General features: G+C 39.6%; 1 protein-coding gene across 1 annotated transcript; it reads right to left on the bottom strand.

Annotated features, from left to right (window-relative positions):
* Nucleotides 1-542: 542 nt before the first annotated feature.
* On the bottom strand, nucleotides 543-27,208 carry prkcg (protein kinase C, gamma). The gene is made up of 17 exons (XM_077575170.1): nucleotides 25,858-27,208; nucleotides 22,902-23,124; nucleotides 19,144-19,175; nucleotides 18,946-19,028; nucleotides 17,916-18,027; nucleotides 16,993-17,121; nucleotides 16,743-16,899; nucleotides 15,627-15,828; nucleotides 13,889-14,086; nucleotides 11,679-11,852; nucleotides 10,134-10,225; nucleotides 9,706-9,768; nucleotides 9,406-9,544; nucleotides 5,845-5,925; nucleotides 5,653-5,760; nucleotides 5,396-5,536; nucleotides 543-3,671 (listed from the first exon to the last, which is right to left on the bottom strand). The coding sequence occupies exons 1-17, from the start codon at nucleotides 26,309-26,311 to the stop codon at nucleotides 3,510-3,512; spliced, it is 2,550 nt and encodes an 849-aa protein (XP_077431296.1). The 5' UTR covers nucleotides 26,312-27,208; the 3' UTR covers nucleotides 543-3,509.
* Between the last annotated feature and the right edge of the window lie 552 nt (nucleotides 27,209-27,760).

Here is a 27,760-nt window from a genome sequence, read left to right as displayed (position 1 = left end):
GTGCTACCCACACCCCCACAGTGCTGCCAGTATTATAGTCTTATCAACAGATAAAAAAAAAAAAAGAAAAGAAAAGCAGAACAATACCTTTTGACAGGATGATTAAAAGCCAAGCGCACAAAAAGAAGCCCGTGAAGACACACGAAGGACGAAGGAGCGATGGAGGACAGATACAGCACAGCACAGGACAGGACAGGACGGGACGGGACAGGACACGAGCCCGGGAAAAGCAGACAAAGCGAGAGGGAGAACTTGATGAGATTTTAATGTGAAGGTCAACTTGTTAGCATCTCTAAGGGGGTATTAGTCCCATCAGCGTTGTGGAAGGGGAGGGAAGGGGGGGGGGGGGTGAACGTGAGATGCCCGAGAGACGCTTTTGCTGCTTTGGCAAGTACACTACTACAGTAAATAGAGGGGTCAGCAGCTTCTCTGTGTGTACGTGCTTGAGGTTGCACTTTTGCGCATACGTGTGAAAGTGGGAGGTGGCGTGTCAGGGGGCGGGGGCAGGGGCGGGGGGGGGGGTGGTGACAGAGAGAAGATAAGGCGAGAAGGCGAGTTTGTTTCGCCGCAGCTTCACCGCTGCTCTTTATTCTTCTTCTTTACCACTTGTTTTCCTCCATCACAATCGACACACACAATATATACACAAAGTCACACATTGAAGTATGACGCCATTTAAGATTGGCTCACTGAGGAAATAATCAGAAAAGGTGACAGAGTTTGATGTGCCAAGTGCCAGATAAGAGCCACAATTGGTGATAAGCAGAGCTGCAGGGGAAGCCGCTTGAGCATTTAGTTGATATCCTTGAGATCGAGTTTAAGGACCGTGCACCGGCTCACTATTTGTCATCAATAACTCATTCACTGCCATTGACGTCCAAAATTAATTGGAACTATTTCTATTAGTTTAACATTTTTTTCCACTTTTGTTAACAAGAGTAAGAAAATCTAGAAAAAAAAATACTGTACATTTAGAACAGATAGAAAATTTGTGATTAATCGTGAGTTAACTATTGAAGTCAAGCAATTAATTACAATAAAAAAAATGTAGTCGCTTGACGCGATTAAAAAAAAGAAAAAAGATTATTAAAAATTATCGGCGTCAGGCGATTAAAATTTTTATTCGTAATTAATCGCGTGACTAGTTAACTCACGATTAATCATACATTTTATATCTGTTCTAAATGTACAGTAAAAAAAGTTCTAGGTTTTCATATATAGTAGTAGAAACAACATTCTAATTGCAAAAGTATTAGCACCCTTGAACTTTGTAACCTTTTGCCACATTTCACCTTCCTTTTTATGGGGGGGCAGATCAACATCATCGTGAAGTGGAACAAAATCTATGCAATATTTTTTATATATTATAATTGTTTTTTAAGTGTTTTTTTTCACCCCATTTTCTCTCAGTGCAGCCAACTGACTCCAGAAATTCCCCGATGACTTCTAAATGATCCAGTGTTGACCTAAATGAATGATGATGATAAATAGTCCACCTGTGTGTAATCAATCTCAGTATAAATGAACCTGGTCTGTGATGGTCTCGGAGGTCTGTTAAAAGAGTATCGGGGAGCAAGCAAGCATCGTGAAGAACAAGGGATAACATTTCAAAACTGATGGGAGACAAAGACTTCAGCTGTAATTGCAGCAAATCCCACTTGGTGCTGATTCTCCAAAAAATAACATTTTCAATCAGTACATTTGAAGACTGAAATGTGGCAAAAGGTCAAACATTTCAAGGGGGGCTAATACTTTTGCAAAGCACTGCAATAAGGAAGAAGAACAAACTAGCACATGGACCTGAAGCTGGATATCGAATAAATGCCGAAAGGACTTTCCATCCGGCCACCTGGCCAGGCTCAGATAGCGCCTGATGACAGTCGACGCTATTATTTGCTCGCCGTATTGAACCGCTTCCGGGGAGCCGCGCTTTTAATTACAACCAATCGATGAGGGCGTCATCGTGTGGCGGAAAACCGCACGGGCTCACAAAGCCCGCGCTCCAATCCTCTCTCTAAATAAATTGGCCATTTTACGGTAATAAAAATAATGAGAGCTGAAAATAGCGTCCCAATTTGAGGTGGTAAAGTGTGATGATGACACAGAGTGGGAGGCGACGCCTGAAGCCTGCAAGCCAACGTCAGCGGGGGCTTCCGAGCGGGTCGTGTGAGGTCAGCGCGCGGGTGTGTGCGCAACGTTGGTTGGAGCGAACTCACGGGACGACGACTCTGTCTACACTCAATCACATTGCAGACATTCAAAGACGTGGAAACGTGAAAATTGCATGGATTTAAAATCAAGAGCAATAAATCAAATAAACTGTCACGTAAAAAAAGCAAAAAAGTATCACGGAAAAAAGGAAAACGAATACAAAAATTAAGATAAACTAAATAAAAAATAAATAATGTAAATGTAAATGAAATAAGATTTACAATACTGTAATCAAATGATATCAAACTAAAAATAAGCAAAAATATAACAATAAAAATAGTGGGGGAAAAAACTGTAACAAAAATACATTAAATATCAGATTTTAGAAAGATAAATACAATGCACAAAATTTTTTGAAAAATAAATTCAAAATGAAAAATAATTTAAAAAAGTGTAAAATGAAGCAAAAATAAAATAATGGAAAAAAATTGTAAAGAAAAATAAAATTAAGTTTAAACAAACTCAGAATGAAATCAAAATGAATATAATAATGAAATCAATATGAACTGAAAATAATAAAAAGGGAATAAAATCACAAAATAACATAATAAAATACCAAATAAATAAATAGGGGAAAACAAATTCAACAATAAAATGCTAAAAAAAAACGAAAAAAAAACACATAAGGCCAAGAACATACAATTCATGAATAATACAAAAATAACAATAATAAATACCAATAAAAATGGCCACATTCAATTTGCATAATGAAGAAATTTGGGATGCATGTTCTTCACATCTTCCTACATTGTTCACCTCGAGTGCAAAAATCCACCACGTTGTTTTCAAGACCCTTCCTCCCATATACTATTTGACAAATACTGTCATAAAATACCAAACTGAACTCGGTGAAACTTTGTTGAGGGGTGGAGCTTGATCCTGAAAAGTAGATATGAATTTTTGTTGAAAGTCTGGATAAAGCCATTTCTTTTCATCGTCCATGTCGTTGAGTGATGACAATTTAGAATGTCGACTTTAATCGAGCGCTTGGCCTTGGTGGAGGTCTGCGTTCCACATTCTGGTTGCAAAAACAACAAATCAAAAGGTAGCCTACTCTACCTATGTGCGCCATCTTAACCCATTCTCTAATCATAGGATTTTTATTGCATTCCCTGGGAAACGCTACGAAAATGGAGTCCAATAAATCGATTCTACATAGTCCGCATGCAAAATGAAAAACAACGTTTACATAACACTCTCCATTATTGCGACATATTTCAAGAGCCCTGCAATAGAATGTATGTGGTGAGCGGTGGCGGTAGAAAAGTAGACTATTGTTATGGTGATTGAGGTTGTTTTTAGACTGCAGTGAGCGGTGAGGGGGCAAACTCTGGGTTGAGGAAGGAGAAGCCCTGGAAGTCCTCCTGGTTGACGGCCGCCAGCACGTCCGGGTCCGAGGGCGTGAGCGCCGACGGGGCCGCCGTGAAGAACTTGTCGAAGTTTTCCCCTTTTCTGCCGCCCTGTTGGAAGTCAGCGGAGAATTTAGTGCGAGTCGGAGGAGTTAGGTTGACCCCCCCCCCCCCCCGTCCCCCCGCCCCCACGCATTTTTTAACGTCGTAAACATTCTTCATTGAGCTGACCATCAGCGGGTAAAAGTCAACTCGACTGCGAGCGTCTCCTGAGCTGCTCCTCAGCAGCATGTGACGGCGGTTCTGATGTGACTTTCTTTCGGCTAATGGGACGGACCCCTAACCCCTGAGCATGATCGGGCCGGCAAACAGGCTCATGGAGCGCTAATGATGTCATATATTTGCATAGGACAGGAGCAGGCGCGGACAGGAGGTCACAAAGGTCCTGTCTGTAATGGCCGGACTGACAATCAAAGCCTTGGCAAGTTGACGTGCGAGTGATCTGGATGCCGCCACTATTATGTGACAGTTGTATAAAATCAGGGGTGTCAAAATTTTGAGTTAATTTAAAGTTCTTTTAACGGCACTAATTGAATGAATGGCCGCCCCTTACTTGGAAAGCCTGTACTGGGGGAATTCCAGTGGCGACGCAGCGGACATGTCCATGTCAAAATTTAGCAGTAATAAATTGAAAAAATAATGCATATATATTTGTGGAGACAGGGATCAAGTTGTATTTTACAATTTAAAAAATGTGCAGAATTTCACAAGTTACTTCATGGTAAAAATCGGATGGCTCTTAATATGAAAAGAAAAATGCACTGAGCTGCCACAGTCTTACAAATGCAATTATGCCATCTAGTGGCAGAAAAATGATCAACACAAATCAATATCACACTCGTTTTTTTACAGTACATCTTTTTAATTTTAACTCAATTTTATTAATTATTATTAAATTACTGACTAAATGATGCAGCCATGTTTCTTTTAGTTTAACATTTTTTTCCCCACTTGGATGTTAACAAGAGTATGAAAACAAACAAATATTTTATTGTACATTTAGAAGATATAAAATTTGCGATTAATCGTGAGTTAACTATTGAAGTCATGGGATTAATTACGGTTAAATTGTTTTTATTGCCTCACACCTCTAATAAAAATGACAGATGTGTTTTGCTACTCGCGTAGTTTTCCTTTTAATGAACCAATCAGAGGACAGAAGAATGCTGATGTCATCTGCTTGGTCTATTCTAATCAAATTTGAGTCAGCATTACTGAGTCTGAAGGATTAAAGGGATACTTGACTCGTAGAGACATTTTCAGCAGTAAAAAGTAAATAATTTGTCCATAATTAGTGTGATAATTTCATAATTTTTAACATACAACTAATACCTTTAAAAAGTAATTTTTCCACTTGCTGTTGACTGAAGATGACATCACCTGTGCTGAGGAAGTAGGTAACGACCAATCCTGGTTCCGTTTGCTGACCAAACCCAGTAAACAGCTGAACCATGATTGGTCGTTACCTACTTCCTCAGCACAGGTGATGTCATCTTCAGTCGACAGCAAGTGGAAAAATGTGTTTTTAATCTTATTAATTGTACATGAAAAATAAGGAAGTTATCAAACTCATTCTGGGCAAAATATTAACTTTTTAACTGCTGAAAATGTCTCAATGAGTCAAGTATCCCTTTAACAGGGCAGCAGAGGCTTAAATCTGATTGGACGAAAAATCGAACATCCACATGCCAAGGCCTTTGTTGACCCTGAAGAGGAATGATCAAATGTAACGAGAAGCAGAGAGGTGGTAAGAAGGTTCCACAAGGTGGACTGACTGATCTGGGGATGAATGGCGGCGGAATCTCCAGCCTCTCCAGACGGTCCCAGTCGATCCAGCGGAAGAACGGATGCTCCCTGATCTCGCGTTCGGCGTCCTCGCCGCCACCGAGTCGCTTGGCGGGGTGCTTTGTTAGCAGCTTCAATCAAAAATGCAAAAGATTAAAAAAATATATTCATAAAAATAATGTACAATATCGACAAACAAGCCCTCACATGTATTGACAATTTGATATGATGCATTTAGCGTACGTACTCCCTTGCAGATGGCGACGGCTTCCCGGGACAGACTCTTGGGGTAGGAAACGCATTGTTCCATGATGGACTGGAAAAGCTCGTCCTCGTCAATGCCATCAAAAGGCGGCTGGAGTCCAAAAATAAAGTCAAACGAATCATCAATATCACAAAAGACAGAGACGAGGAGGCTTAACGAGGACGCGTCCGATACCTGTCCTGCCAACATTTCATAGAGCAACACGCCATAAGACCACCAGTCCACCGCTTTGTTGTAGGGCTGATAGGCAACGATCTGAAAGTAAGGAAGAAAAGGTCAATAGGTCGCATTTCTGCCATTGTCAGATTTGTATGCGACTTTTTGCCTTTCTCTTGTCAAAAGTTGTGTATATATATATTTTTTTTAATTCAAAATGATTTGATTGACAATGATTTTTGCTTCAATTTATAGATGTTCAAGGAATTGTAATGATCTACTCCGGTCTGACTCGCTAACGCTAATTAGTGCTCTACTCGCGGCACTTTAATCACTCAAAAGAACGGCTCCACGCTGCAAAAAAACATTTTTTATTGGAATAGCTTGATCGTGACTTTTTCCTTCTACTCTCTAATGTGGCTACAAATTAATAGTGTATTAGACCGCGTGGAACCACACTGCCCCTCAGTGGCCAAACTGGGTACAACATGAACAGCGCTCCAAATAAAGGCGCACATAGACAAAGGCGAGACAGTATAAAATAATTTAAATAAAATCGATTTTGGGACATTTAAAAATCTAATCTGAATCATATTAAGTGAGAAATGATTTTTTTTTGGGCACACCCCTAATATATATATATATATATAAGTCAAATTATAAAAAAATAAAAAATATATATTATATCAATATCAACCTATATAGTATTTAAATATTTCTTATGCTAAAATGTTTTTGCAAGTAAATATTATTATTTTTATTATTATTATTCCAATGGAAAGTTCCATAATCAAAGTTATGGTTACTGTATTTTAATTATTACAGTACACTCTGTATTAAAAAAAAAAAAAAAGCATGTCATTGCTAAGTGCAAAAATTCCGAACAAGGCTCAACAAAGTAAACATTTTCATTTTACATAAACATGTTTCATATTTCAGTTAGCTCTATCATTTTAGTCAGTAACTTTTACACTTGTCTGCCAATTTGGGTGACAAATGTGCGATAAATGAGGTTGAGGATTCCCAGCGTGCCCGTTTTCTTGAATGCGGTTGGAAAATAACGATCTCTTTATGTGCGTCTTTTGGTGCGTGTGAATGACAGACAATTAAATGGAGATTATTGGAGCTTAAGCGGCGGGTTGAAGTGCTGAAATGAATCACATGGTCAAGGGTTCTGCACTTGTGAGAGCGAGTGTGAATTTTCAGAACGTAATTATGAGCTGATGAATTGAAACTCCCGGGTTGGAGGCGGGAGACACCCAAAAAACATGCAGTACAGTAATACGTGTATTTTTTTCTCACAAATATGAGATTTTTTTTTTTGCCTCATAACATTGCACCCACACTTGAAAAAAAATCTTTATACGTGGCCCTAATATGCCGTCGTACAAACAGACAGTTTGCATGTTTATGACAAAGTTTTTTTAAATTTTTTTATCACTCTCCCAATTTACAAATTTAAATAAAGGAATTGAATGATTCTTTTTCACAGTATATGTAAGATGGAAAGTGTTGCATTAGGGAGGTTGATTGTTTGAATGAGAGTCGCAATAACTTGCGGGAACGTGTTCACAAGTGTGTGTGTGTCACAAGGGAACAAGCCCGCGGCCCCCTGGGGGGAGTTTATTGTATCGCATACAAAATGTCAAACGCGGCAGAATCAATGAGTGTTTACATAAGAGAGTCGATACTCCCCGTATGTTTATCAAAGACGTGCACAACAAGTCACGTTCTCCCTTTTGTCTTTCCCCACCGTGCTTCTCGCTGCTCCTTCAATTGCCCCCTGAACACACACACGAACTGCACTGCAAACACGATTCATCACACAAACACTTTAAAAAAAAAATCTAATAATAATAATAATAATTCAGTTGGATTAATTTGCAATTTTCCAATATTTTTCTCACACTTCATCAGTCACGCTTGTCAACGTGAGGACGGTGAGACAAGGTCTTGCGGCGGTGTGTGTTGCAGGTTCCCAGCTGGGCTAATTGAATCGGCTAATGGCTGAAGAAAAAAAAAAAAAAAAAAAAAACCGCTGACAAGGTCACATGAGAGTCACGGAACTGCAGCAGAGGGCTGCAGGTGAAAGAAGAAGAAGAAGAAGAAGAGGGAAAACCAGGCCAATCAGTTGACAAAGGCGCAGGACGGAACGCTTTGCGATGGTAAGGTGTGAAGGGGCAACCGAAATTGGAATATTTGCTTCACAAAATTATATTAAGTTTATGGTAATGAAAACTGAAGCTCCTCAACTCACTTCAACATAGTTCCTTGGGAACCAAGATGCTAAAAAAGAAGAAAAAAAGAAGTGCCAAAGCACTACTTTTGTCCAAAAGAAACTCTTCAACTCCAACATGGTTCCTTGGCCCAGAAGATGCCAGTAAAGAAGCACTTTTATCTTAACTCATTCACTGCCATTGACGGCTATAGACGTCAAAAATTCATTCAAACTATTTCTTTTAGTTTCATTAATTTTTTTCCACTTTTGTTAACAAGAGTATGAAAACCTAGAAGAAAATGTATAAAATTTGTGATTAATCTAGTGAAGTCATGTGATTAATTACAATAAAAAAAAATCATCACCTGACGAAGAAAATATTATAAAAAAAATTAGGGGCGTCAGACGATCACATTTTTTAATTGTAATTAATCGCATGACTTCAATACTTAACTCACGATTAATCACAAATTTTATATCTGTTCTAAGTGTACAATAAAACCAATTCTAGGTTTTCGTACTCTTGTTAACAAAAGTGGGAAACAAATGTGAAACTAATAGAAATAGTTTGAATGAATTTTTGACGTCTATAGCCGTCAATGGCAGTGAAAGAGTTAATGAGACTCCTCAACTCACTTCAAGATAGTTTCTTGGCACCAAGATGCCATAAGACGGCGCCAAAGCACTGATTTGATTGCTTTAAAGCAACACTAAGGAACTTTCAGTTTATGTTGATTATGGCGGTGTCATATGGACAAAAGCGGTATTGCTATGCCTGAAGGAAGACCACATTTCCCATGAGGACAAGCGCATTGCGTTGTTTTTGAGCTCACGCCAGCGAGTGAATTCCGGGCCACTGTTGATCTTTGACTGTCCTTTTTATCCGGGTAGCTTCCATTTTTTTTTACTGTCTTCTCAGACAAAACTTTTCAGTTGTCAGGAAAGCAGTAATCGTGTCTTTGTAACGAATGGGTAAAGGAGGAAGTGACGTATGCCAGAAAGCAGTCAGCACATTTGTAGTTTTTTGTGTGGCAGTGTTCGTTCCTACCACCCTCCTCAAAGTTGCTTAGTGCCAGTAAAAATGATACAGACCCCCTTCGGGCCACGTCAAATGCACCATTCAACTAGTTTTAAGTTGATCAGAAGAGTTAGGAAAATATTTTATTAAGGTTGAAAAGTTCCTTAGTGCTACTTTAACACAAAAATAATAAAAATGAAGACTTTTTTTGGATAGGTTTCTCACACAAAAATAAATAAATAAATAAGCAAAATGTGAACTTGCGAATGCCAAACTCGCTACCCTTCACAACTGTTGACAATAGAAACGAAGTCCCAAAGTTGCCCCGCTCGGTGCGGCCTACCTCGGGTGCGATGTAGTCCGGGGTGCCACAGAAGGTTTGCGTGCTGTCCCCCTCAAACATGCCCTCCCTGCACATCCCAAAGTCGGCAATCTTAATGTGGCCCTCGCTGTCCAGCAGCACATTGTCCAGCTTGAGATCCCTGCGGGGGGGAAGGACACGCCGCATGACTCATTTGGATTGATGGCGCAAAGCGGCTTTCAAAGAGTCTTTTGCTAAGCAAGACAAGAGCGACACGCTTTGCACGCTGCACTGCGGAGGAGCGACTCGGGCCCCCGAACGTGACATAAATCAGCTTTTTACCTGTAGATGATCCCTTTGCTGTGGAGGAAGAAGAGGCCCACCGCAATCTCTGCTGCGTAAAACCTGCAGCGGGCGAGCGAGAGAGAGAGAGAGAGTGAGCGCATGTATCAGGAAATAAAAGTAAATCAAAAGAGGACGGATGACAAGTAGAAGCGGCCGGATGATGAAAGGCGGCGCAAGCAACTAGATGAAAGGCAAATCAAAAATTGAGCAACAGGCTATGAATGACTTTCGGATGATTGATCAAAGATGATCAGATGACGCAGATGCGAAGGCGAGATTAGTGGGAGGAAGAGGAGGAAGACGCTCCTCCAGCTGAGTACTTTTTTTTTTTTTTTTTTTCTCCAAGAGTCGCCAGGAATCGCGAACAAAAGCGGCCAGATATCAAGACGAGGAAAAGCGGCGTGAAGATAAGCATGCGCACGTACGCCGCGTGAGGTTCTTTGAACTTCCCGATGATCTGAATGTGAAACATCAGGTCGCCGCCGTCGACGTATTCCATCACGTAGTACAGGCGGTCCTGTGGAAAGACAGCAGTGAATGACTTTTTAAGGGCACCCTAAAAAGAGAATTGTTGAACCAATTTAAGACTACAAATTGAATTGTTGACCAACTTAAAAGGATTTTTGAATCATTCAGCCATTTTCAACAGTAAGAAGATAATATTTTGTCTATCGTTAAATGCGCTAACTTCATTACTTTTCATGAACGATTAATACCTTTTAAAAAAAAAAATTTCCACTTGCTGTCGACTGAAGATGACATCACCCGTTGCTGAGGAAATTGGTAACGACCAATCATGGCTCTGTTTGTTGACCAAACCCAGAAAACAGGTGAGCCGTGATTGGTCGTTACCTATTTCCTCAGCACGGGTGATGTCATCTTCAATCGACAGCAAGTGGGAAAAAAATGTGTTTCTTTTATTGTTAATTTTTTTATTTAGTATTAATTGTACATGAAAAATAATAGTTATCAAATTAATTATGGACAAAATCTAAACTTTTTACTCCTGAAAAGTATCCCTTTAATAAGATTGAATTAAATTAATCCAAAGTGAATATAATAAGTTTAATTAATTATGAGTTCATTAAACTTAATATAGTCACTTTGGATTAAATTAACTCTTTGACTGCCAGACGTTTTCAGAAAAGGGATGCCGTGGGTGCCAGCCGATTTAAGCATTTTGACTGATCTTTCAAGGTCCACAGAACATGTTGTGTTTGGACTATGGAAACACACATACTACCAAATGAAAGATTGGACTCTCATCTTTCATCAGAAAAAAAAGTTTGTTTCTACCTTATTCCGTTTTTCAGTAATCAACAATAGAAAATGGTTAGTTTCACCTCTGTTTTGAAACAAACGTCTTTTAACGTCTTTGGCACTCCTCCATAGGATTTTACTAAACGTTATTTAACGTTTTTGGCAGTCAAAGAGTTAATTCAATCATGTGTTACCAATTGAAGCACTTTTATTAGGTCCGTCAACAATTCAATTTGTAATCTTAAATTGGTTCAACAATTCTCTCTTTAGAGTGTGGAGTGAACATTTGTCATACAGACCGAACACCATAACTTCTGTTTTCTTTTCATTGAAGTTCAAGAAATTTAGTGTCATGCAGGCCTTAATTTCCTCCAGACAGGACACAAGTGGCCATAATGAGACAACTTCATAGCAGTGAAAAAGAAAAAACAGGGACCTGAACAAAGGTGTTTGAAATGAAATCAATGCAAACAGCAGGGGCCCCAAAATTGACCCCTGTGGAACACCATAGTGGAACACTAACGTTCTGTTTGCCAGATAGGATATAAACCACTGTAGAGTGCTGCAAACAAGCCAACACAATACTGTTGATTTAGTCAAATTATTTTCTCAATTACCTTAACCTGGATAAATAAAGCTTAAATAAATACGATCACAACAAATACGCACACACACATACAATCGACACACACACACACACACACACACACCTCAGTCTGGAAGGCGCAATAGAGCGAGGTGAGAAAGTAGGGACGTGTGGGGAGCGCCAGGACCCTCCTTTCCACCAAGGCGCTCTCCGTGTCCTCGTCCTGGAAGAGGACGTCCTTCTTCAAGACCTTGACGGCGAAAAGGCGCTCGCTGCCTCGCTCCTCCGCCAGCAGCACCTGAAAGAACCACAAGGAAAGTGGACATTCCGTTTACAAAACAACCAGGCTCAATTTGTTTTTTTGCACTTAATGTATGAATTGTGCATTTCATGACAGCAAGCAATTTGTGCAAGTAATTGCCAATCAAACTGATATTTATTTTTCAAACAGCGATCTTGTATTGAATGTTGTGGTGTACCGAATGTTGTTTGGGAATTTTAAAGTGTGGTCATAAATAAACCGAAGTGCTTGCTTGTAGAAAATAACAACGCAGTACAGTAGTTGGCTTGAAGGGGGAAAAAGCGGAATATATTCCAAGTTTACTTGAACGTGACTCAGAATGCATTCCCCTGTAAGGCTTTCTGTCCCTGCCGCGCTTTCGCACGTGCCAACTGTGGCGTGGTCAGTGTGTCATAAGCGCTACGTGTCATCCTGCCGTGTGCATGGCGGGCATCCGAAAAAAAAAAATCAAGCACGTGCTGCCACTATTAGGACGGATGTATGTGCTTGCTGTGCGCATTCATGCTGAAATGACTGGAAATAACATTTCATTAATGCTCCCCATATTTCAAGGCACATTAATGTCAACATGGGCAAAAGGCACTTGGGTTTTTTTTTTTTTAATCAGAAACTGCAGCTTGGGGTTGTTCTAAAAGCTAATGACGCTGTCAGTTGCTACAATGGGAAGAATTTACGGAGAACTGTTGACTGAGAAATGGTCCTGGCGACATTGCAAAGCTGCCTGCTAATGTTTACTGGCTATGGAATTGTAATTTACTGGACATTTATTAGTGGCCCTGGGATGTGTTTACAGGGTAATTGTTGACCTGCTGCTCAGTGACAGAAATCCTGTCCACCTCTACCCTCCAATGAAAGCTTCCTCTGCCTGTTGACATATTTTTTATTTTATTTTGAAAATCCAGCCTTCCTTAGTCATGAAAAAAACTTTGAAAGTGGAAACGCTTTAAGGTGCCACAAGAGGGCGGCAAAACTCACATGGCTCAATGTCTCAAACGTCACAGGGCTTTGGCGCCATCTTGTGGCATCTTTGTGCGAAGGAACTATGTTGAAGTGAGGGTTGTACAAGCCAGTTTAGTCTAAACAAATCTTAAAATGTCTCAAATTCTAGGGCTGCTTGGATTTACGTAAACGGTGCTTTAAGCAATCGCAAAAATAGGCTAGCCATGCCAAAGTGAGTTTTAGGTTTCCACACCAAAATTGTGATATGGAAATCAAATATAAAAAGGTTTCACGGTAATATTCTTTCCATGAGAGCTTACATTTCATTTCAAGTTGTAGAGCTCTGTTAAATTAATAAGGGCTCAATTGTATGGACAGATTATTAATACCATTTGCTATATGAAGTGTAATTAGAATTTGAAAAAGCACGTCTGACTATAGGAGAGCAGCGGAGTCGCTCCCCCTGGTATGTAATAGTTTTTCCCATTTGAAACTGCAATTGGCCACAGCATTAGAATGTTAGAAATCCCACACATAGTGCTTCTTCTCTCTCGGCTGCTTGTTATCCCATTTCCTCTTGGCCATTTTGTCACTTCCCGCCTCACAATAATCCTCTCCTTTCCTATCTGTGCGTGCCCCCCCTCCCCCGTTCCCTCCCTCCCTCCCCCAGCAGCCTCAAGTCTCTCTCCTTCCTTTCTTCCCCCCTTTAAACATCCATCTTACGTAAGTTGAGCTCTATTTCTCCCGTCCCCTGTTAAGACTCTCATCTGACAGTTATGAAACAGCACAGGGGAGCTGTAGACCAGGCAGAAGGACTCAAAACGACACTCTCTCCATCACGGCTCATCTACAGGAGGGATGGCAGTGGGGGGGGGGGGTGGAAAGTAAAAATGGAGAGCAAGGCTCCCCGGGAAGGAGCACCTCCAGGAGGAGAGTCTGTTTGCCAGCCAGCTTGAGCTCATGACTGCTGACAGCACAAAAGACTCACACTTGAATTAATCATTGGCCACTGTTGCAGGGGCGGGACAACGCACCCGAAGGAGCTCGCGTTCGAAACGGGACGTGAAGGTCAATCCAGCAATACAAGACGTTACCTTGCCAAAACTGCCTTTCCCGAGCACCATGAGGAAGTTGAAGTCGTGGATGCCCACCCTGCCCTTGCCCGGCATGTGGGAGTGGGCGGGGGGACAGGAGGGCACAGGGGTCAGGGGCAGGGCCACGGGGAGGGATTCGGACGGGGTGGCGGGGCCGACTTGAAGCAGCGAGGGTGTGGCGCCGTCTGGCTGGGGCTCCTGTGGAGGGACACGAGCGATTTGATGCGGTTCATACAACAACAACAAAGTTCCACTTCAACTTCACCTCCTGGGGTGTTAATTGAAGGAAGGCAGGACAAGCCTGCACCCTGGTGGAGAGAAAGTGTAGTACAGCACGGTTCATCAATAATATTGTTATTTTAAGGGAAAATAGCAATGTAGAATATTGGACTTTTTACAACAATGGCATAATTAGGCAGAACTACACTTCATCAATGTATTGGTCAATGTGCAGATCTTTCTAGTGTGCCTGCCTTGGCCACCGGGGGGCAGTATAAGACAGACAGATTGAAATACTGCTCATTAACTCATTTGCTCCCAAAAATGTATAAATATGTTCTATTTTAAATATAACCATGCTCCCAAAGACATATTTATAAAAAAAAAAAAAAATTTTTTTTTTTTATGCTAGAGCATACAGAAGGCTTTGATGCAGCCTTTGAACTGAAGAGAATGGTTGAAGCAATGGTAGTTATTACAAAAGCGGCCAGCAGGTGGCAGCAGAGTATACGAGATCGACCAGGACCATGTTGCAAAAAGCTCTTTCCCCTTCTGGATATTCACAGATTTGTGAATAATGATGAAACTTAGCTATATTCTAATGCTAATTGCTGCAAAACGGAAATAGATACAAATATACTTTTTTTTTCCCCTGATGAAAGAATGTAATCTTTCTTTTGGTAGTTTCCATGTTTTTAAAGCAATAGAACACATTATTCTGTGAGCCTTGCAAAAGCAGTCAAAATCCAGTAAAACAGCCGGGAGTGAAGGAGGTTGCTTCAGTAAAAATGGCTGCGAGTGAATAAATTAAGACATCTCAACTCTTCTTCTAGTAGTCGATCTTCGCAGAGGATAAAAAATATGACTGAGTTAGCGGTATTAAAATGAATGAAATTAATCAACAATTATTTGAATCCCCGCAACCCTTGTGAGGACTAAGCGGTTAAGAAAATGGATGGATGGATGGTTTATTTATTTATTATATTCAAAACTATTAACTCTCTAAGACACTTGAACTGTCTGAAAACTGTCAACCTCTTCATCACTCTGCGGGAGCCTTACAGCATTTTGTCATCTCAAGATTGAAAGTCTAAGTTTTCTTTTTCTTTTTTTTCTTTTTTTAGACCAAAACAAGTGAAATCGGTACATGAATACCAGTTTGACAGTGTCATTAATCAAAACAGAGCATTATTATCTCTGCAAAGGCAGAATTTTTAGGGGATACATCTCTTGTATTGGATCTCATCCCTAATGTGCAAGGCACTTGTGTTTTTATTTGCGCAGATAAACTCAAAGTGGCAGTACAAGATTCCGACTGTGTGAGTCATAGCAGCTTGGTTTTATTGGAAGTAAATATTTGTAATGAGATAAAGGCCGAGCCAAGCCTGAGGAGAAGTGGCAGCGCATTAAAACAGTAAGTGGCAGCCTCACTGTCTGGTCAATGAATATAAATGTATTAGTCCACTTTTTGGCCAAGAGGCACTCAATGTTTTACACTGTTATTTGTTTACAGCGGTACCTGCAGGTCCGGGTCGGGCACGGGGATGTTGTAATACTCCCCCTCGTCTTGGGCAAGCAGCTTGAACCAGCCGCTGATAGGACGCCGGAAGATCTCGCTGACTCCGAAGGACAGCGCGCCCATGAAATCGTTGCGAGACGTACGGTCCCAGTCCCACACCTCCACGGACAGACGCCTGTCCCACTGGTGGCCGCGCACGGAACTGCACACACATGGGCGAAACGCCTTCAAGCCAAATGAGTTACTACTGGAGTGTGCATGAGCTTTTTCCTGATAACGGGATTTTTTTTCCTAAGTAAAGTACGTTACAAAAAATTTAAATAGAATGTAATTTGATTTCTTCCATTATTTCTTTTTTTTTTCTCTGCTTAAACTGAAGTAAAAATTAAAAATAATACAAATTATTTCATCATATCATTAAATATTTCAGCATTTTTTTTCTAATAAAATTATAGTAAATTTTAAAATAAAATAACAATTAAATTTACTTTAAAAAATCCTCATAAAATGTTGGTATGCAATGAAAACAATACAAGTCCAAAAAAACTAGTATAAAAGTATAAATTATATAGTATAAATCTGGAACCAATTAACAATGATTTAGTAATTTTTTATTGTTATTTATTTAACCAAATCTTTTCTCTAAAACCATTATATAGTAAAAGATTAATTTTAATCTATTTATTTAAAATAAATATTTTGCTAACATATTTTTTAAATTAAATTGTATTAAAATATACATATATTTTTATATATAGCTACATATATAATTTGCGTATTTTTCATCTAAATTGATTGTTCCGTCCTAATAGACTACATTGAAAATTCTTGGATTCATTCAAATGTAACTATTTACTTAAAATAAATTAAATACTGTGTCTTTCTAAAAGTATTATTTTCTGAAAAATTAATCAAAAAAAATAATGAATATATTAATTTAAAAAAAATTGTTCTTCAGAAAATGTAAAAATAAAAAATAAGTCTCTATAAAACAAATTCTAAATTTAAAAACAAAAAAATATGATTTTCTAAAAAAAGAACCATTGATTCGGGATAATTCAAATGTGACACTCAGAACTCTCTCACATCAAATTCACGTTCACGTGACGGACTCACAAAGTAAAACTCTCATTCCAGACTGGATTGAGTGTGGAGCGGATGGTCTTGGTCTTCTGTTTGCTGTGGCTCTTCGGGTCGGGAATCAGTTTAAGTTTAACGTACGGGTCTGACAGGCCATTTGGATCCATGGGCATCAGGTTACGAGCCTCCCGCACTGCGCAGCGGACGAGGACAATCACAGCGAAGGAAGAACAAAAACATTGTCTGAGTAAATTTGTGTTTTGGTTTACCTCGGGTGACTTCTCACCTGTGACAAAGACGTCTTCCTTCTCGCCTTGAACCGTCAGGTGGATCCGGCCCCGCTTCTCTGTGTGGTCTTGGCCGCAAAGACTGGGGACGCTGGTCTCACATCGGCGATGGACGTTCATGTCACAACCTGTGAAGATGGTAAATAAATTCACACATCAATAAGGATTAATTTAATGAAGTGGGAAATATAAATTCAAGTCTAAAGATAGAAAGGGGCACCGACCGGGTAGCGGCAACCACACAGCACAATTTTTTTTATTTTTAAAATTGTAATCTTTTTGCATGTTTTTGCCCTTGAAAATTCCTCTATTGTAAAATTAGACAAATATTAAAATATAAATTATTAATAAAAATAATAATATTCAAATATTCTTCCTGTAATTCATATATTTGTTGTTGTTAGCATTAAGGGACCAGAAAATATTTTTTTAAATTAACTAGATATTTATTAAAAATAATCAGAATCAGTTATCTAAATAAATACACACATCAAAAAAGAGTAGTTTAATAAAGTGTGAAATAGAAATTCAAGTTTAAAAATATACAGCGGTGCCATGCAGAAGGGGGTAACCCCCACATCGGTACACACATTTTTGAAATTCTAATTAATTTGCATGTTTTTGTCCTTGAAAATTCCTCTGTTGTAAAGTTAAACAAATATTATAGGACAAATGATTGTAAAAAAAATCAAATAAAATAAAAATATTCTTCCTGTAATTCATATAGTTGTTGTTAGCATTAGGGGACCAGAAAATATATATTTTTTAATTAATTATATATTTAATTTTTAAAAAATCAGAATCAGTTATCTGAATATCAAAAATGACAACCCCCCCAAAAAAATCGGTCAGACCCTAGTTTCAAATAGAATAATCTGATAATCTATGATTAATAATCTCATGAATTTGAAGTAGTACCTACATGCACATTTCATGCCCTGATGTATGAGCCCGTAGAGCAGCGAGCCACAGTGGTCGCAGAAGGTGGGGCTGGCATAGGTGTTGATCTTGAACACGTGTTGACTCCTCAGGTCCTGAAAGGTAACAAAAAAAATGTTCCTCACCAGACGAAGTATGGCAGCAAGGACATGTGGTTCCTTGCGGGTATGCAGGATCGGGACATTTGGATTGGGATGCTCATGAATAAGGCAGATGAGATAAGGGAGGGCGTGGAAATGAGATCTAGGAATGTGTGAGTGTGTGTGTGTGGTTAAAAGAGGGATGATTCATTTTTATCTCTCATCATCAGCGCCCTCATTCTTTTCACCTTCCTCTGCTCTCGCCTATAGTTGAAAATCCTCCATCTTGCTGTGTGTGCACTTTTCCTTGTTATCATTTCTCTCTCTCTCACACACTCACAAGTTTGCTTTACTATCTTTGTGGGGCCATCTCATTGACATAATGCATTTCCTAGCTCCTTCCCCTAAGCCCAACCATCAAATATGATTGCCTACCCCTATTGCTTACTCTAACCTCAACCATAACCCAATTCAAACCTAAACTCTAAAGCCAAGTCTTGACCCTCAAAAAGAGGTCTAAACTTTTAGGGCCCAGCAAAATGGCCCCACATGGACACGGGTGGGCCCCACAACTCCCGGTGAAATCCCGATATTTTGGCCCTAATATGTTACAAAAACAAGAACCCCCCCCCACACACACACACAACGCTCCCCTTGACCCCATTCATGACGCCGTTTATTTGGCCTACCCAACAAAAAATATAAAGCATGAAGACAAATTGTTACCGAAAGCTTAAAAAAAAAGGCAGCAGGAAGATGACAAAGGAATTTACTCCTCTTCTGCCTTCAAAGTCTTATCAACCCCCCCCCCCCCCCCAACACCTCCTCGCGGTAGAAAGACGTGACAAGGAATGCGTCTGGATTAATGAGCGAGTGAGTCATGCAAGCGTGCAGATATGATGAGCGGCGCGCGATGAGCGGAAGCCGTCTCACATCTGGTCTGGGGGCCGCCACCGAGCCGGGACAGGTGAAGGTCACAAACTCGTGACATCTTTTGTGCACCACAAAACTGCAAACTAAAAATGGAAAGAGCGAGAGAGAGAGAGAGTGAGATTGAGAGGGCAAGGGAGAGACACTCAAGTCAGCAACTCATCTGAGAAGATGAATAGCCAAATATCGATCGGCGTGTACCTTGACATTGGAATCCCTGTTTGCCGATGCCCCTGTGAGTGAGCGAGCGAGTGAGAAAGGCGCACAGATTAGGACGGCAAAACAATTAAGGTACAAACACAATCTTCCTCGCTAATTAAAAGAACATACAAAGTGGGCCAAAACAGCAGCAGCGCGATCAACAAAACGTGGCGTGCCACATTGCAAAGACGGGGCCTGCGTTGGCTTCTTTCCAACGTCTCCTCAGTGCTTTCATTGAATAGTTAAAACCATTGATTGACCAAAGAGTCCACTCAGCATCTGGCCTGCTGTGAATCGAGCACTTTTGGGGAGGGAAGACAAATAAGACATGCTTACACATGAGGAGAGGCCGAGTGGGGGAGGTAATAGGAAGTGACCCTATAAAGGGAGTCATGAAAGAGGAGGGGTCATGTTCACGTACAAAATGCAGCAGCGAGGAGGCTGTGCAGCACGTGAGCGACGTTCTGCTTTTGACCAGCAGAGAGCATGAGAGAACCAGCTATGATGCTCGCAATTAATGCTCATTGGCTCACTTTGATGCCATACTAAAACATTTCTGCAACGGCTAACACAAGGATGTCAAAAAATCTAATCAAATACTGTTATACGTGTACGTTGCTGACTTGCAGTTCAGAATCAATATTTATCTAATAACAACATGACAAAATATAAATACATCATACTCACCATAGATGTTGATTATCAACTTTTTATTAATGTGTGCACATTTGTTTTGCTAGTTGAACTTGGCTGTAATAAGTTTTGCCCTGACCAACCAATCAGAAGACGGGAAAAATGCTGACCTCATTAAGGAGAGCTTGCAAATTTGAATCTGATTGGTTAGCAACAGACGTTCCTAGCCCATTTTTTAGTTTTTTTCCCCAAGCACTCCTAAAACACAGCAAATTATTATTTAATTTTTGACTGTATGTCCTTCAAAGTACCTGGCTTAAACTATGTGGTTCTCCTAGTCAACACCCAAAAACTATCCTTACCATTCTTCAGTTTTGCTGCATTTAATTGTAACTTACTGTTTATGTTGTTACGTGGGAGACTCTTTTATGTCATCAAGTGTGAAATTATACAACCAAGTACAGGAAATCTTTTCTTAGCTGCCTATTTCCGAAAATCCTCACGATCTGCTATTTTCAAATGACTAGCGCTATCATGTCAAAACTAAAAGGTAAGCAAAGCTGCAGTTTTAGCACAGATTTGCATTAGTTACTGTTATCAGCATTTGATAAGCGGTTTGGGAAAGTTGTCGACGTGCACGCGGGAAGAATTTGTGTGTGGCGATGTGTCTGCTACATGTGCTGCATGCACTGATCTACATACTGATTGACGACGAAGTGTCATTTGGTGACTTGCTGATGACCTGAAAATACAAATGATGCTTTTATGTAATGGTGGGCATTCTTTTCTCTTCCAACTCTGAACTGCTTGACACCGCAAAATCCCCATATATATATATATATACAGTATATATATATATATATATATAAAAAAATAAATTATATATATATATATATATATATATATAAAAATATATATAAAAATATATATATATATATATAAATAAATATATATATATATATATATATATATAAATACATATATAAATATATATATATAAATATATATATAAATACATATATATAAATATATATATAAATACATATATAAATATATATATAAATAAATATATATTTATAAATATAAATATATATATAAATATAAATATATATATAAATAAAAATATAAATATATATATATATAAATAAAAATATATTTTAATCCTTTTTATATTTTGACCCAAAACCTCCAGGCCTCTGCTGCTTGAAATCAAAATATATAACAAAGAAAAAAAAAGAAGAAAAAAAAAAATATATAACAAAGTTGGCTATGTAAGAATCCTTATCGTATATAGTGATTAGGGAGTAGGGAACGAGTGAATGATTCCCAGCACAACCATATTGAGGCACGCAGGGTCCATTGTGTGAAACTAATTTTCTTGGAAGGACTCCCAAGCAACATTGTAATTCTTGCGTGTTAAATTTTCTTTTTGTAATTAACCTAAAATTGTACACTGGGACTCAAACAACAAGAAGAAAGGATGGAGCGTGATCCAAGATGGCAGCCAAGTGGGGGGGGAATGTCCTGAAAACTTCCCAGAGGCTGCTGGTACACGCGCCAAGCGTCCTCCAACTTACAGCCTCGCCATATGCCACACAGCACACGCTTAACACACTTTGATTCACACATTCTATTTGGCGTCTTCAAACATGTTGCTGCATCACAGAAAATTTACTCTCGTTCCACGTTCGCACTCACCGTGTAGAAAATGTTTAGTCAGTGTATTCAAATTTTGCAATTTGCTACTCGGGGATTCACCTCTCTTTCTTCCTCATTTATTTGCTGACAATCTATCTCGGTGTTTTTTAGCCCTATCTGATAGGAAAGTAGTACATTGGTGTTGTTGACCTATGTCGATGTGATACAACTCAACTCGGTCAAACTAAAAAGTAAACAAAGAGAATTGCATGTTTTTGCGTAATGCTAATGATGTAAAAACTCATAGTTTCCAAATAACATTTAGACCAGGGGTCAGCAACCTTTACTATCTTTTAGAGCCACTTAGGCCAAATAAAAAAATAAAATAAAATTGATCTGGAGCCGCAAAACATTTGAACATTATGGAGAAAACAGTATGTTAGTGTTAGTTTAATGTACCGAGGGCCCAAGAGCTAACAATGAACTGCACCACAACACAAAAATATGCAGCATCCAATACGTAGAGATTCATTTTCTTCTATCCCTTTCCTCAGTTTTTTTTTTTGATTTTTTCAAATTGGTGTAATTTTTCATACATTTTTTTTTCTGTCTTTCTGTGAAATTTCTGACATTTTGGGCAATTTTGTGGACATTTTATGGTAATTTATGGGGTTTCTACTTTTGTTTTTGGACATTTTTTGAACATTTTATTTTCTTCATTTAAAAAAAAAAAAGAATTTTCGGGTTTTTTGGGCAATTCCAAACACATTCTAAGGCAATTTTCTGCCTTTCTTCTTTGGTATTCGGGACATTTTATGGTTAATTTTTGAACAAATTATTTTCCGCTTTTTTTAAAAAAAAATTCGGACTTTTTATTATTATTATTTTTTTTACCAATTTTGTGTACATTATATGTAATTTGGTGCTTTTCCTTTTGGGACATTCTATGGTCACTTTTTAGACATGCTCACACTAGAAAATACCTATTTTTGAAAAACTGACTAATATTATGGCGCTTACTGAGTAACTGACTTTAGTTGCGAAAAACTTCATTTGTATCTGCGTCCACCTCGGTGGTTACTTTGTATTTTAATAGTTCGTGTACAATTTGGTAAGATCCAATATAACCGCTGTGTCAATAATTCTGTCTTTACAAAGAGTAAGACAGTTAACGTCCTTAGTAAAGGCAGCTCTATGTTGAATGTCATTATCTTGAGCATGTGTACCTAATGAAGTGTCTGGTGAGTTTGCTTTGAACGGAACGTGTTTCTATCGTGTGGGCTCCAGCGGGGAGGAGAGCTTATTTGATCGGACGGGGTCAGTGTGCTAGCTGATGTGGGCTGTTTCTGCAGCCTCAAGGAGAGCGAGAGGATAAAAAAAAAAAAAGAAGTCAGATGCGGCAGTGGGTTGCCTGAGGAGGCGGCTTAAGAACTACCGGGGTGCTTTCTCTACAAACGTGTTTGTGGAGCGTGTCGGTGTGTGCGTACCAGATGAAGTCGGTGCAGTGGCTACAGAAGGTGGGCTGCTTGAAGAAGCGGGCCGTGAACTGGTGATCTTTCACTTCCACGACCCTCTTGTGTTTGAGGGCGCCTTTTCTCTGGAAGACGGGAACCCTGGGTGGAGGCGAGAGGGGCGAGGGCAGCGGCGAGCCGGCGGATGTCGGGGAGACCAGTGTCAGCGGGCAAGGGGAGACGGGGGCGGACATGACGCCTGGAGGGATATGCCGGAGGAGAGAGGGAGGATGGATGATGGGGTGTCAGTGATGACACTGTTGAGTTGCACACGAGGGGAAAGACCTTGAATGTGGGACGGGCAGGGGGGGGGGGCAAGTAGGATGGCGGACGTACGCAAGGACAGGAAGTCGAGAGATGAACTTAAACGTGGAGAAAGATGAAGGGGCAGAGGATAAAATAGAAAATAAAATAAGAACCAGCACAAAATACGCATCTCAATTTCTTCCTTGACATAAGTCACAATGCTCAGTTTGTGGTTTACTCTGTCAGTAAGTTATTCATGAATGTATTGTGGTCGCCTTTAGCGGCGGTGTAGAACTGCACATCATCAAACTGAGAGCTGTTTGTAAGATTTAGTAGAGGTGGAACAGAGTACAGTATTGCTACCCAAGCGTGAAATCATTATTACATAAGCACTTTATGGCCCTTTTGACCTCTCGGTATTCTCCTCTATGTACTCCCATCACTGCGAATACAAAAGAACAATGACCACATTACATATTCATTATGTTCTGCGGAAGTCACTACCCAAAAGAAAAAAAAAAGTATATTCAAATTTCTGATTCTATATTTGTCTTGTCACTGTTATTTTTGCCATAATGGATGTGCATCAGCTTAATAATAGACTGAATATATTCAATGCTTGCATGCTTAATAGACGACTAGCTATAACACTCTAAAAAAAGAATTTTTGAACCAATTTAAGATTAAACAGAGAATTGCAACTTTATAAAAAAAATTCAAGTGGTAACACACGATTGAATTAAATTAATCCAAAGTTATATATTAAATTAATCCTAAATTAATATATTAAGTTTAATTAATCACGAGTTCATTGAATTTAATATATTCACTTTGGATTAACTTAATTCAATCATTAATTAATTAACTTAATTAATTTAAATTAATCCAAAGTGAATATATTAAGTTTAATTAATTGTGAGTTCATTAAATTTAATAAATTCACTTTGGATTAACTTAACTCAATCATTAATTCAATTAATCCAAAGTGAATATATTAAGTTGAATTAATTATGAGCTCATTAAACTTAATAAATTCACTTTGGATTAATTTAATTCAATCGTGTGTTACCAATTGAAGCACTTTTATTAAGCTCGTCAACAATTCTCTTTTTAGAGTGTGGAGTGAAAATTTGTCAAACAGACCTAACGCCATAACTTTATAACTAAATTTAGTGTCATGCAGGCCTTACTTTCCTCCAGACAGAACACAAGTGGCCTTAATGAGAACATTTCATTCACATAGCGATGAAAAAGAAAAAACAGTATGAAAAGGGGACCTGCAATTTTTGTTTATGTCCACATTTGTAGGGGGTGGGGGGGCAAGCGCATTTGTGGAATGACGAGTAGAGTATTTGCCAAATCTTCACACTAGCACCACTGGCAGGGTAACACCTTTTGCTGTGGGACGGCATCGACATCACTGGTCATCAATGAAGACACTTTCATATCGCAACTGTCTGGGACTCCGTCCTGATGACGAGCGGGGCAGAGTTTCAAAGGCTACCTTTGGAATACAAACAAAGAAATTGCCTGACCCGAACCCAATAAACGCTTGGTCATGCTGTTCGTCCTGACTGAAGAGTGGAATGCCTTCACACAGTGGTGTGTGACAAGAATGAAGACGAGGCACCAGGTTGTTGTGGCTGTATATGAATCTACTGCACAATATTAAACTGTTAAAATAATTGAGACTCATTAAAAAGTTAAGAATATTGGAGCTGATCAGCAAAATTCAGACTTCAATCACCCAATACACCAAAACACTCCAAACAAGACTGAATGTTAACAGTAGGATATGCTGTCTGTACAGATCCTCAGTCATCCGGGTCATGGCACCCAGCACAGGTTGAATCGAGACACGCAGTCTCATGCTTACTGAACATGTTTCACTTTTAATCCAAAAGGCTTCAACAGTTCTACATTTTAAGTGTCGGGTCGCCCCATTTAAAAGTCTCTGGTGGGGGTGTGTCCTGTCGCGATGTCAACAATCCATCAGAGACATCGTTAGGGAAACTCCGTCCTTTCGGATTAAAGGTAACACCTTCAACAAATAAAAAGAAGTCAACTTTCCTACAAATGGGGGCACCTTTTGAAAAGAGAAACAAACTCTCCCTGTGTATTTGTAACGGTGAAGCGACAGGTATGGAGGGAAAGAGAGGACGTAATGAAGGAGACAGAGGTTAATTTGCGCACGGTGGCAAAGCGCTCTTAAGAGACTTTGAGTCGCTAAACAATTAACACAACTGTCCCACATACTGCCTTGTCCAGTCCGCCAACTTTCTCTCTCTCGCTCCTTCTCTCGGCATCTCCATCTCCCCACCCCTCGCCCTGGTCGCCATGTCAACCGTACCTCCCCTGTTGCCATGTCAACAACACCCTCACCACCTGCTCCAATATTAGCGCCTGTGTCCTCTCTCCCACTTCCTGCCATGTCCTTATTAACAGTCAGTCTCATTTAGCCGAAGAAGTTTCCACTGAAATTGTCTGCAGGGATAAAGGAAGCTACTTTTTTTTTTTTTAAATATAGTTTGTAACTTGAGAAATGCTAGCAACAAACAATCGATTTTAGCATGTTGCACCAAACCATGTCAGGAGATGTGATGGATGAAGAGACTGATGGGCAAAAATGGGGCAGCACTATTCCATATTTAATAACGCACAAACACAAAATCTATCAGGACAGTACCTGAAAATGTGAGATTTTTGGAGGAGAGGCTTGAGCGGCGGGTATCTTTCTTCACTTCCTCGGCCCTCACCTCGCAAGAGAGGCACCTGTACAGTCGATAAGTCACTTCAGAAATAAGAAAAAAAAAAGTAAGAGGACAAAAAAATAAAAAATACCAGAAGAGGAAAGGAAAGGAAATGAGCCAGCGCAAATTAAAAAAAGAAGGAAGCTTTCTCAACCAAACGGCAGCGAGAGATTGTGATTCAAGCTTTCCTGGAACCGAAGATAGAAGTTGTAAATATCCGTTAACCCGCAGGCAGGGTGAGGAGGAGGACGAGATGGAGAGGTGGCACTCTCTTTCCAAGATTGCTCCTGTTTTTACCAAGAGTAGGATGGGAAGATAAGAGAGAGAAAGAAAGTGAGAGAGAGGAGAGCGAGGAGAGCGAGAGATTGAGGGGAATAGGAGGCGATTCATTTCCAAATCTGGGTTACTTCTCTCAAGAGGGGCCGAGGGAGGTGGAGAAAGGGGGACGGATAAGGCAAAAAGCTGCCATTTTTGCCACCATCCATGATCCAGTGTGGACCGAGTGCCAACTGCCTCTCACTCCTTCTTGGAGTGGCAGACGGAGGAAGGAAAAGAAAGACAAAGTGGGGGTGGGGGGATGGGGGGGGGGGCGAGGCAGCCAGATTGGAAGAAAAGAGCAGCGAGATGGACTGCTGGAGACTCGCAGAAATAACTCGAGCGTGGCAAAAAGACGGCTGGTGGAGCTCCAAGCAGATGAGCGGAGGATCAACAGGCCCGTGAAATAAGGAAGGCTGTTAAACATCTGCAGCAATACTGCAGTTCATTTAGAAAAAAAACAAACAAAAAAACACTCACACAGTTCAAATTTCTTTGTTTTGCTTTGGTGCATTGAAAGCCAGGGAGTGGCGTTCCATATGACAATGGCGGTTTGGGTTTTATTTCAATCCACATGCATTAACCTGATAAGGTAAATACTAGGGGTGGGAATCTTTGAATGTCTCACGATTCGATTCCGATTTTGGGGTGTGCGATTCGATTCAGAATAAATTTTTGATTAGGAACGATTTTTGATTCAAAATGATTTGAGTGACAATGACTTTTGCTTACATTTATAGATGTTCAAGGAATCGTAATGATCTACTCCGGTCTGACTCGCTAACGCTAATTAGTGCTCTACTCGCGGCACTTAAATCACTCAAAAGAACGTCTCCACGCTGCAAAAAAACATTTTTTATTGGAATAACTTTATCGGGACTTTTTCCTTCTACTCTCTAATGTGGCTACAACGTAACAGTGTATCAGACCGCATGAAACCACACTGCCCCTAAGTGGCCAAATCGGGTACACCATGAACAGCGCTCCCAATAAAGGCACACAAAAACAAAGGGAAGACAGTATAAAATAATTTAATTAAAATCAATTTTGGGACATTTAAAATCGATTCTGAATCGTATTAAATGAGAATCGCGATTCTTATGAGAATCTATTTTTTGGCACTCCCCTAGTAAATACTAGGGGTGTCAAAATGAGTGCTTTCATTTTGACTTCGTTCCTTTAAAACCGCTAACTATTTTTTAACGTGCGATTAATTATTAGTTTTAGTTTTAAAAAAATGCTCAGTTTTAGTTAGTACTGTATAAGTGTTAGCTACTATTAGTTGTTTAAAAAAATGTGTATTAATTGTGCTCAATATTTAATAAACACCATAGTAAAATTAAAAAAGTAACACATTTTTTTACATAGCGTTTTATTTATAAATATATAATAGAAAAAGCAGGCGAGCCGAGCCTTTGGAGCCAAAAGTCAAGCAGGCAAATTTGTCATCTGGAGTTTCTTTTTTTTATTCGTTAGTTATGGTGGGGGAAACTTTTTCTTGTGGACCCGAGTTTGAGGACCACT

Source organism: Vanacampus margaritifer, chromosome 9, assembly GCF_051991255.1.
Source record: "Vanacampus margaritifer isolate UIUO_Vmar chromosome 9, RoL_Vmar_1.0, whole genome shotgun sequence".
Lineage (NCBI taxonomy): Eukaryota > Metazoa > Chordata > Actinopteri > Syngnathiformes > Syngnathidae > Vanacampus > Vanacampus margaritifer.
Note: the sequence above shows the minus strand (reverse complement) of the source record. Positions and strands in the feature narration are given on the sequence as shown.